This window comes from Pseudomicrostroma glucosiphilum (assembly GCF_003144135.1).
Source record: "Pseudomicrostroma glucosiphilum strain MCA 4718 unplaced genomic scaffold BCV69scaffold_8, whole genome shotgun sequence".
Lineage (NCBI taxonomy): Eukaryota > Fungi > Basidiomycota > Exobasidiomycetes > Microstromatales > Microstromataceae > Microstroma > Microstroma glucosiphilum.
Genome location: NW_020289920.1, coordinates 124,637 through 136,117, shown reverse-complemented (window position 1 = coordinate 136,117; position 11,481 = coordinate 124,637). Strand labels below are relative to the sequence as shown.

General features: G+C 57.7%; 3 protein-coding genes across 3 annotated transcripts; all 3 read right to left on the bottom strand.

Moving 5' to 3' along the window:
• Window positions 1-295: 295 nt before the first annotated feature.
• On the bottom strand, window positions 296-1,957 carry BCV69DRAFT_249473 (putative general amino acid permease; the record flags this gene model as incomplete). The annotated part of the gene is made up of 1 exon (XM_025490340.1): window positions 296-1,957. The coding sequence occupies one exon, from the start codon at window positions 1,955-1,957 to the stop codon at window positions 296-298; it is 1,662 nt and encodes a 553-aa protein (XP_025347400.1).
• A 2,665-nt stretch (window positions 1,958-4,622) lies between these two features.
• Window positions 4,623-10,244, bottom strand: BCV69DRAFT_249711 (hypothetical protein; the record flags this gene model as incomplete). Its single annotated transcript, XM_025490353.1, has 2 exons — window positions 4,623-9,590; window positions 9,669-10,244. 2 exons carry the CDS (start codon window positions 10,242-10,244, stop codon window positions 4,623-4,625), a joined length of 5,544 nt encoding a protein of 1,847 aa, XP_025347399.1.
• A 416-nt stretch (window positions 10,245-10,660) lies between these two features.
• On the bottom strand, window positions 10,661-11,422 carry BCV69DRAFT_203983 (hypothetical protein). Its single transcript, XM_025489701.1, has one exon. It carries the CDS (start codon window positions 11,323-11,325, stop codon window positions 10,804-10,806), a length of 522 nt encoding a protein of 173 aa, XP_025347398.1. The 5' UTR covers window positions 11,326-11,422; the 3' UTR covers window positions 10,661-10,803.
• Between the last annotated feature and the right edge of the window lie 59 nt (window positions 11,423-11,481).

The window sequence follows — 11,481 nt, the reverse complement described above, 5'->3', positions numbered from 1 at the left end:
AAAGGAGCACGCGACAGCGGATCTGCCACCGAGGATCAGGCTCGCTCCTCCGTATCTTCTTCGCAAAGTTCACAGACGACCACACTGAGTATGGTATCGAGTGACAAAATTTTGTATTGCGGTGACCATGGTAGGGTGCAAAGCAGAGGTGGCAGGTGACGTGACAAAGGAGGAAAGACGAGACAAAAAGTACAAGGACGCCACCAACTGCGGAGAACCACTTCATCCATCTACTACGACGACGGCAGAAGCGAGACGAAGCTGGAGAATAGGAGAGAGCAGGAGAATCTTCTGCTTAGCAGATGACCTTCCAGGTCTTCTCCCAGAGGTTCTTGGGAGCGGGCTCCTCGTAGGTGTCAGCCTCGATCTCCTTGATACCGGTGAAGAAGTCGATGTTCTGGACGCTGACGACCGAGTCCTTTCCGTAGTAGATCCAAGCTCCGAAGAACATGATGAGGAAGACGGGGATGGGAATGTAGGTGGTGACAAAGGTGGAGACGTCAAAGGGTGCGTTGGCAGCCAGGAAGACGTCGAAGCCAGAGAAGAGGATGACGATGGAGGTCCAGAAGATGACCCACCACGACATGAAGGTGCTGCCGGTAGCGACGAAGGGCAGGAGGCTCTTCTTGTCAAGACCCTGAGCCTTGAGACCCCTGGTGAACTGAACGTGCATGACACCGATGCAGAACCAAGAAGACAGACCGCAGACGGCAGTCATCGAGGCGAACCAGTTGAAGACGACGGAAGAACCGCTGCCCAGGTCGAGGAAGGAGAGGAAGGAGAAGAGGACAGAGAAGAGGACAGAGACGTAAGGGAGTCCTCGCTTGGTAGTCCTGGCGAAGATTCGAGGCAACTGGCCGGCGATGGACAGAGAGTAGATGGCTCGGGACGAGGTGTAGATGTCCGACGAGGCAGCGCTGACGGCCGAGGTGATCAGGGCGGCGTTGATGACGGAAGGAAGACCCTTGATACCGGCAACTCGGATGGCAACGACGAAGGGAGATCGGTTGACCTTGGCACCCTTGGTGAGGGTGGGGGCGTTGGAAGGGCAGACGAGACCGATGCAGAAGGTACCGACGACGTAGAAGAAGACGATTCGGATCCAGACCTTCTTGATGGCGCTGGTGACCGACTTCCTGGGGTTGCGGGCCTCACCGGCGGCGATGGCGACGATCTCGGTACCAATGTAGGAGAAGGCAGACTGGATCAGGACGGAGAAGAATCCGAGGAAGCGTCCCCAAGATCCGGCGATCTCAGAGTACTGAACAAAGGGACCGGGGTTCTTCCAGTAGCGGAAGCCGATGCGGCCCTCCTTGCCGGCACCGAGGTCGATGCAGATGGAGAGGATGATCAGGCCGACGATGGTGATGACCTTGATGGAGGCGAACCAGAACTCGGCCTCTCCGTAGGCACGTGTGCCGAGCAAGTTGATGGAGACGACGGCGACGAGGAAGATGGCAATGAAGACACCGGCGTTGACGTCGGTCCAGTATTCGACGAGGAGAGCGGCGGCGGAGAGTTCGGCGGGGAGGACAATGAGCCAGTTGTATGCGTAGTTGAAACCAAGGGCAAAGGAGAGGGGCTTGCCGACGAATCGCTCAGCGAGCTTGATGGGTCCTCCGGGAATGGGGAGGTAGGAGATCATCTCACCGAGACACATCATCATACTGTAGCAGACGGATCCCATGAGCATGTAACCGAGCCAGAGACCGAGGGGACCAGCATGGGCGAGAGCACCACCGGTACCGACGAAGAGACCTGTACCAATGACACCACCGATGGAAATCATGGCAAGATGACGAGGCTTGAGCTGGTGGGTCAGCTGCTCACCCTGCATCTGACCGAAGGCGTTGAGCTCGCCAGCGGGAATCTCATCGACGGAGCCAGCCTCGAGGGTGGCGACGGCCTTGTCATTGCCGTACCCGGGGAGGGCATCCTTCTTGTCTTCGTACGACATTGTGTGTAAGAGTGTGTGTCCGAGTGTCTGTGTGGGTGGGGAAGGTTGGACGAAGGATGGGGTAGGGAGGTGTGCTTAAGTAGTGGGCGGAGGGGAGGAAGAAACCGGAGAGGATGGTCGGGAGGAGATTGGAATGTAGGAGGTGTTCGTTTGTTTGACGATGGATGGGGGATGAGGATGTCAGTCTGTACCTGCCTCTTTATAGATCAGGGCAACCGCCTGCGTTATCCGGACGGCAGTAGAGTACAGCGGCGGTGTTCCCTCCCTCCTCCGTCCGTCCGGTGTGCGGGGAGGCGGTGGCGCAGAGGAGAGTGGCCTTACGCCTTCCCCGGCCTGCTGGAGTCCCTTATCTCGTAGCCACCCATGGGCCAACGCAGGGCAACGCAGGGACAAGGAGGCGCTCGCAGCGTCTTGCACATCCATCGTCGATATCGCAGCCTGGCAGCGCAGGCCTTTGGAAGGAAGGCCTGGCAGACGCAGGGTCAGGTGGCTGCGTAATCTCTCTGAGCCTGAAACACAGCGTTGCAAGATGGCCCCCCACGACTCGCCTCTTTCGCCGCCAGAAAGAGCAAGTTGCGGGGAGGGAGGCGCATCTGTGTGGCGGGGGGGTAAAGACACCCAAATCTAGTCAATTCAGTCTAGGCTCGTAGGGAGTGCAGCCGTGGAAGCTGCGCCCTGTGGCCACTTGGGCTCCGGTGAAAGAGTGACAGCCCAGCGCCGCCGCCTCCGCCGCCGCCGAAGTAGCCGCTGCCGGAGTTTGCGAAGCAGCGTGCAGCAGCGCACCGCACCGCACCGCACCACACCACACCAACGCTCGAGGGAGGTGCCACACGGACAGGTTCCGCCACGGCCATTCTTTCTCCCGCTTCTGTCGCCCACCCACCCAGAGGAACCTTCTGCAGGGCTGTCTCTCTGCACTCGGATCAATTCCTTGGCCTGGCCCACCTCGCCTATGCTGGGCAAGACAGAGCTTGGCAAGCCTACCACCTCGGTTGAGCATGCACCTGGAAGATCGCATGATCGATTAGTCTCTTCGTGGCCCTTATCGCATTTCCCGATTTGGCTTCCCCCATGAACCATGATCGCTGAGCTTGACTACAGCAGGAGGACGCGCTCATGTGATCTCAATTGTCCACTTGCTACCTCACTTTCCCGATGCTCTCACCCTCACTCTCCCTCCTTTGTGAAACTCGGCGACGGGGAAATGCCGTGAGAGCACACCCCTGTTTGTCTCTCTGAGAGGGAGAAGCAGACAAAAGGGCCCGTGGGTTGTTGCAGTGGTAGGGTGAGGTGGCCGTGTACCGTCCCTTGACTCGCGCGAGATCCCGACGGCCGACGCCACTCTTTGTCCCGCCCAGCGCCACACCCCCACCCCTGTTCAGGCACTAGCGCCGAGGGTTGTTCCTTCCCGCGTCTGTACCGCAACTTGCCCTTACGCGCCTACACCGGCCTCTGCTCCGTTGGGGCCAAAGCGAGCCCGCGGTGTGACTGAAGGTGTGTGTGCACAGAGTGGGGGGCCAGACCTTCCCGATCCCATCCCCGTCCCGCCTCTGCTTGCAGAGCGAGATCCGTTATCCGCCACACTCAGCCACAGGCCAAGAGAGGCAAAAGGGGGGGGGGAGCCGTCTCTTGCCTATCGACTCTCCGAACGGAAGCATTGATCGTGTGAGCCAGACACTGGAAGAAGGAAGGGGGAGGGGAACATCGTTGGGCTCCGTCTCTCCCACACTGCATACCACTCAGCCCAAAGTCTGCATCCATGAATAGCTCCCTCCCTCCCCGACCTTCCTGCGAGATCCCTTGACACCAAATGCACACCGACGCTTGCTCTGCTCTTATCTTATCGCACCCGCCACCCGTCAATAGAGTTTGATCGATCCAACAGGCACAGTGACGGTGATCGACGATGTTAGCAAGACGCAGCAGCAAGATCTGGGAAGTGGCGGCGGGCGTCGAGTGCAAAACGATCGACCGATCTGTCGGTCGTTGCTGGGCTCGGAATACACTCATTCGGGACCGCTAGAAAGCCGGCTAATTCGCCTGCCAATCCCGTCTATTCTACCTAAGCGTGCCTGCGTACGTGCGGGCATGGAAACTGGCTTTGGGCTGAGCCAAGCTGGATGATTTACGCCCCTCCCCCATCCGATTCGGTGTCGGCGTCGGTGGCGGGACTTCGATATGGACAGGACAGACAGGGGAAGGCCAGATTTGCTTGGCGGGACTGGATCTCTAACTTCTCACACCGGCAGCCCAACGGAAAGCTCTGACTACTACAGACATTGTCCGCACCGTCAAGTGGGGGCCCAAGGCATGATAGCGACCCTGCAGTGGCGAGATCTTGTGTGTGTGTGTACATGTGCCATATCTTGCCTTGATCAACAGATTCGGGAAGAAACAGCGGGGAGTGTGCAGTGTGGTTTCCGGGGTAGGCGGAGATCCCCCGTAGAGGGAGGGGATCGGACCGCCATCGCAACACACGTCATCGTCGTAAAAGTCTACGTAAGTCATGTGATTACACAGAACACTTTCTACACTGGGCGACTATCGGCCTTGGTCCATGTTCATGAGAGGGATGAGTAATGAGGGGTGGAAATAATGGGGTAGGGAGAACACCAGGGAAACAAAGATGGATGACATGTTGCTCTGCCTGCTACACTTCTGTCGCTCAAGACAGATTGAAAGCTCCCGCTCCCTCCGTGACAGCCTTGTGCAGTCTACTCCTCATGACCTCTCGAGTGCTGTACTCTGGCAGCTTCAAGAAGTTGGCACAGGACATGTTGCTAGCTAGATAGTCGTCTGGCTTCAGAGGAGGCTCATGAGGACGCTTGACTACAGTCAGCTGGGGCTGCAAGCCAGAGAAGCCGCCAATGGGCAGCTTGGGCGAGCCAGTCAGCCACTGGAGGAACTCTCTTCGCTCCGAGAGGGTGTAGGAGCTCATAATTGAGAGCAAATCGTGGAAGGTGGAGCTCTCTGATGAGTAGCCATGGTCGGGCTTGATGGCTGAGAGCAGCGTCGACTCGCTCCAATCCTCGTCGGTGTTGCCAAAGAGCATCACCAGCTCCTCTGCCGTGAAGGAGGTCATGGCGGAAACAGGGAAGATGGTGTTGAATCCTGCTCGGAAGGCACGGATCAGAGGCTCGATGCCGCGCTGCAGGGAAACGTCGACCACAGCAGCGACATAGTCGTCGAGATTGGCTTTGGTGAGTTCCTTCTCTTTGCCGCCGGACTCCAGCTCGAATGCAGAGTCTCCGGGCAGAGTAAAGTCCAGGGAGAGAGCAGCTACCTCGTCTGCGCTCATGTTCAGCATCTTCTCCAGCGAGGAGGCAAGGGCTGCGTCAATGACCTTGAGCATGTCCAGTGTCAGCGGTACCCGCTGATTGAGGACAGCACGCATGAACACCGGCGAGAAGTGGCAGTCGATGATACGGGAGTCGAGAACGGCCTTGGCCACGAACTGACCCAGGATCTTGAAGGCAGTGAGTCGCCCTTTGCCATTGGAGGTTCCGATGTCCTGGTTAGAGATGGGGGCCGGGAAGAGCCCGTGAGGTGCGTAGACGAGAGTGCTCTTACTGTCTGCTGCGCTCTGGTCTCGCCACATGCCTAGGTCCCTTCGGGCGAACTCCTTGGAGGTCAGAGCGTAGAATTCGAGGGTCGGTCCCAGACCAGTTCCGACTTCTCCAAAGTACTCTACCTCAAGAATGGTGTCCGTCTTGCCGTACAGCTCCATGACTCGGAACGCAGATGGCAAGATGTTGTCTCTTGCGATTCTGACCTTGGCTCGAGGTAGTCTCACCAAGTGCGAAAGCGAGTCCTCAAGTCGAGATGAGCTGCTGTTGCTGTTCCCACCTGCGTTGTCCTGCGAGCGCGAGGCACGATTCTGCCATCGCTGCAGCATACGGTTGTAGCCAAAGGCAGTCGACTGCAAAAAGGCGTACCGGGCCTCGAACGGGAAGAGGAAGGAGAATCGCCGGGGCAACTGCAGCGACCAGTCCGGCAGACACTTGCTCGCAACGATCATGGCTTCCTCCAGCTGTCGGTTCAGCTTAGCCGTCAGCTTGTTGTTGACGAATGCAGTCTCGGAGAGAGCGGCAGTCTTGTCAAAGTCGAGAGACTGTCCGCCTCGCGTCTCTCGCCATTCCGAGTTCAAGTCGTGCAGCACCCGAAGGAGCTGTAGAACCTTTGCGAAGGGCGAGCCTTGAGGAATAGATGATGGCAACTCCGCTTCTGCCGTCATAGTTGACTCAGGCTCGGGAGTTTGCTGAAGATTGATGGGAGGTACCGGTCCAACCACCTTCTTGTACTTAATGGTGTATACGTCGGTCCAGATGTAGCGATGGGCGGTCGAACTCCCATGTGGCGCGGCCGCTGTCCCTGCAGGCGCATCCGCTGAGGTGGTCGCTGCCGCCGTAGCTGTGGCATGTTCATGCACAGCCGCATAGACAGTCGAGTCGAGAGGGAGCTTGCGTCCATCCATGGAAAACTCAATGTGCCAGTCTGAAGGCTTCCGCTGAAGAGCAGCAGAGTAGGAAGGTCGAGCGGGTGAGGCAGCCGATGTCGACGTCGATGCTGCAGCTGTAGTCGCTGCGGTCTTGGGTGTCCCTGCTCCATCCGAGGCAGGGCGGGCAGCAGATGCATTGCTGCTCCTCGCGTCACCGACCGGCGTTGAGATTCTAGTTCCATCCGGAGTATTGACCTCGACCTTGTCGCCATCCTCTGCTACAGAGAGACTGATGGTTTTGTCTTCCGCCTCAAGAGGCGCAACCTCGATCTCTCCATCAGCACCAATCTCGTCTTCGTAAATGCCATCGTCCATTTCTTCGTCTGAGTATTCGTCATCCAGCCCGTCCGGCAAAAGACCTTCCAACAATCTCCGCGCAGCCTCGTCAGAAGTCATTTCGTCCTGCTCCCCAGCTGCCACTTCTTTGCCCTTTCCTTGTGGGCCTTGATCCTGCGCCTGCGTTGCAGTCGTCTGCTCAGTCTCCTCGGCAGCAGCAGCATCCTCGTCGTGCTTGCTGCTTCCGGCAGTACTGTTCAGGCGCGAACTGCGACGCTGCGACTTCTTCGAAGGAGAGGGTGCCTTGTCCTTGGAATCTGAAGACCCTGAAGCGCCCTCGGTGTTTGTAGAAGCGGGCGGCGCAGGTGTCGGCGCGGCGAGAAGGGCAGCACGGGCTCTTTCGCTTGCGAGCGCGCTCTCGAGTCCAGCAGACGACCCACCGAGGGCTGCAAGGACGGAAGACAGTCGGGACCCAGCAAGTCCACCTGCGACGGAACCAATGCCACCCAGACCACCCGCCGTGCCGATCTTTGGCCGCAAAAAGTCGGCAAGCCTGTCGAAAGATGCAATGGCATGAATGCCGACGATGAGATTGTTGCAGCTCTTCGGCACGTCTGCAGGATCTTCAGCTTGCAAGCGGAGGCGGAGCTGACGGTGGACACCGGCTTGACCGAGTCGTCGCAGGGAAGAAGCTTCTTCTGCACCGCTGTTGAGCGTCATAACAATATCGACGTTCTCCAAGCGACTCAGGGACTCTTGTAGACGACGAATCATCGCACTTCCTCGCGCGTTGCCAGCTCCATCTGGGGTCATGAGTGCCTTTACGAGTAATTCCCGGCGGACAGAGTTGGGCAATGCGTCGCTGTTGCCAGATGCAAAGCTGTACAGACCATCGACGAGCCCAGAGCGGAGCAACTCAAAGCTGGATATTGGCTCGTCTGGCTTCGAGAAGAGGTTCGTGACTTCGTTCAAGACCTTCTCTGCCGCTTCAGAACTCTCCGTAGCCGCTTCCTCGAGAGCCTTCACCAGAGACTTGATGTTGTCAAGGGCCTTCACGGCATGGTCAGCACCACCATCAGCCTTTGCAGTCTGTCTAGCAAAGGTGTCGCGAAGGATACGAGCTCGCCAGATATTGGCATCTTGGGCGTCTGCAGCGGTGGGTACGGGAGCTGCCGCCTTGCTGAGGCTTACCGGGTTAGCTCTGCGCAGCCCAAGACCATTGGAAGCTCCCAAGAGGGCAGCAAGAGCATCGTTGGGAACCTCGGCTGCAGCACTAGCCGCCAGGAGACCGATTCTGCCGCTAGATTGCACGCCAGTCGTTTCTGCTGGGGCTTGTGCTGGAGTGGACGCATCTTCCCTCTTGATCTCAGTAGTCGCAGGCGACTTGCCCGGTAGCACAAGGGTGCTTTGCTGCATACCCTTGTTCGAGTACTTGGAGGTTGTCGGCTCTTTCGTGGCGATGTCTTCAATCTCCCACATGACACCTTCCCTCCTCAGCAGGCTCTGGTAGACGTCTGGCAATTTCTCGCAGAGAATTTCAACCATGTGAAGTGCGCTGAGGACAAGCGTAGGATCATCGCGAGAGGAGAGTATAGAAGCGACGAAGCTGGCGAGTGGGACATTGTCCAACACTTGACACAGCGGCTCAGCCTCAACGAAGCTCACAATCTTGAGCATGCCAGTCAGCGCTTTCGCTCTGACGTGAAGGGCTACGCTAGCTGCATAGACCTCGACCAAAGTGGGCAGCACCAGTTGTGTGAAGCGCTTCACGATGCTTTGTCTCTCGCGGAGCATTTCCACGCGTCGACTCTGAGCTCTCTCCTTCAGCAGCTCTTTCTCGGTCTTGGGCTTCTCGTGTTTAATGGACGTTGTGCTGACGTCAACTTCCTCCGCGCCACTCCCTGCAGCTCCTGTGAGCTCGACGTCTTCGGTCTCCGCCTTGATTCTGGGTTGGGTGCCCAGTGCTGTCGGTGAAGGTAGACTAGAATCGGAAATCCTGCCTTTCGGCTTCTCCCTGGTCGCCCGATGTTGCTTCCTCTTCTTGTACCACGCTTTCTCTGAATAGTTGCGGGGGTCGAAGATGCCATCCTTTGGAAGCGGAGGCAGCAGATCGCTCACCAGAGAGAGAGCCTCTTGGATCTGCTCTTTGGGACGATGCGCCAGGTTCTGAAGAACAGCCATATCCGCCACAGCTACTCCTTCGTTGTCGCTGCTGACGACAGCAACTGCCATGTCGTCTGAGGTAGCAATGATGGAATCTTCGATCTGTGCAGCCGGAGCAAGAGTACCTGATGTACCCTTTGCCGCTGGCCCACCGCCGCCTTCGTGGTCTTCATTTGGCGGAGCTGAGCCGGTCAACAGGTGGTAAATTGTGTCGACCACATTTATCTCCAAGAGGACGACAGCAATCTTTGGACTGATACGGACTGCGCCCCCAAGTGATTTGAGGACCTCGGTGTATGTGCTCGTCCCGACGGCAGTGCCAGCAGCAGCTGCGCCTGTAGATGTCGGCGATCCCTGTAAGAGGAGAGCGTTGAGAGCCTGTACAAGTTCCCTGTCTAGCAATTGCTCCAGTTGATCGGACTGATGCTTGAAGCTTTCGATCATGCGGGTGATGCATTTGCATGCGGATTCGACTAGTCTTTGATCGCTATAGCCTAAGACGTTGCGGATGATGGGCGTAACCTCCAGAGCCTTGCTGAACTGATCGGGCGAGAGCTTGCGGCAACAATGAGAAGCGGCTGTCATGGCGCATCGTTGGATGTGGATGTTGAAGAAGTCGAGATATTGTAGCATAGCCATCAGACCACCTTCTCGCACGATGGATCCAGGGTAATCGACTGAGATCTTCTCGAGAGTCTGTGGCGCAGGAGATTGGGGGACGAAGGAGGGTCAGATAGGAATAAGACATGCGAGGGTCTAGCAGGTATTGCTCACCTGCAATGTCTGTTCAGCTAGGTCGATGAATTCGATCTCGGTCAATTTACTGAGGAGGAGTGGCACAGCCCCGTATGAGACGACGGAATGTGCCGCATACGGCATTGCTTCAATGAGGTTAGCCAGGCAGCGGCATGCTAGCAATGTCATCTCCCCTCTGTCCACAAGATCGGCTGCCGCCGCGGCTTCGGCAGCGGCTGCAGCATCGTCATCATCATCGCCGGTAGTGTCGCCATTACCGCCAGTCGTTGGTGGTTTGGGGCCACCCATGATGTAGAGGAGCTCGCGGGTGAAGGACTCGGTGGGGAAATATCCGGCCAATGTGTCCTCATTTGACAGACTCAGTACCTCTGAGAGCTCTTGCAGTGCGATGAGCTGACCGGTGGGATCCTTACGAGAGCGAAGAGATGCGAGAAGAGTCCGGAAGCGACCCTGAGCACCAGACAGGTATTCTGCCATGATGCGCAAATTAGAGCCGAATGCTGCTCCACCTTCGTCACCCCAGGCGTCATCCATCTCGTCTTCGTAAGGGCCGCCATCATCGTCTTCGTCGTCATCATCTTCCACATTCTCCATATCCTCAACCACATCCTCGTCCTCGATGTCGTCTTCGTCCGCGTCGGGAGGATCGCCTTCTGTTGCGTCTGCTTCAGCCGCTGCACGCTGCTCGTCTGCTTGGTCACTGGCGCTCTGCGACCGCTGAGCCCTGGAGAGGCTGTCGGCGGCAAATGCATCGGCCATCTCGGTATCTTCTACGGGGTCGCATGCATTACTTCTCCCGCTACTGCCCTTGCTCCTTCGAGCCTTTGACCTGGCAGCCTTGGCTGAGGAAGTTTGGGACGGTGGCATGATGAGAGTGCGTTCGCTGCTTTTAGTACCGCGTGAGGAGCCCGCAGATGAATTGCTTTCGTCTGAGGTCCGAGGTCGTAGATTGTAGGCACTTGAAGAGTCTCTTCTGGGACGCTTGCTGCTAGGACTCTGATCCGAAGCTCGTGATGAGGAGGGAGACGCTGCCTGGGTGCCTGAAATGCTCGTTCGAGGTGATCGGCGGAGTCTGGCGGGCACAGAGACAGTACCGGTCAGTCCAGCGCAACGATCTCACGACCGTATAGATGCTAGCTTCAGTCGTAGATACTTACTGGGTAGTCGCCGAAGAATCTCGAAGCTCAGCTTTGGATTTGCCCTTGGCGCGGCTATCGGTCGTAGAGGAAGAGTTGTCGGTGCGCTGATTGCGTGGCTGAGCAGGACTTGCAGACTCAGTATCCTCTCTGCCTCGCTTGCTGCTAGTCCTCGACTTTGGAGACACGGTGGGACGAGCCGGGCGGGCAGTGGCGGTAGTGACAGACGGGGACCGGCCTTTTCCGCGTGAAGCGGGCGCAGGTGGGGACGCTAGGTCTTGCCTGTCCTCAGCAGAGCGGCGTATGCCAGTCGAAGAGGAGGCAGAGGAACGAGCCGAGTGGCGGGACGAACGTGTGCGACTGGAAGAGAGAGGCTTGGTGATCCTTGTCTTTTGTGAAGAGGTTAGGTTTCCAGTGACGGGCGAGGGGGAGGGAGAGGCACTTGGCTTTGACCCGGAGGCAACTGACGTGGGATCTGAAGGTGGAGAGGCTTTGGCGGTGCGACTGCGTGTAGTGCGTCCGATGGGCCCGCTGCTCATCAGAGGATCTCAAGGAGTTCTCGAAGTACAGTCTATCGCCACGAGACACTAGGATAGAAGGTAGAGTAGGCACAGAAGCAACCCCTCGATGGCGACTACTTTGGAGGTAGCAGCTGTCAGGGGGGTGGCGCTGGACAGGCGAGATGACTTACGTCT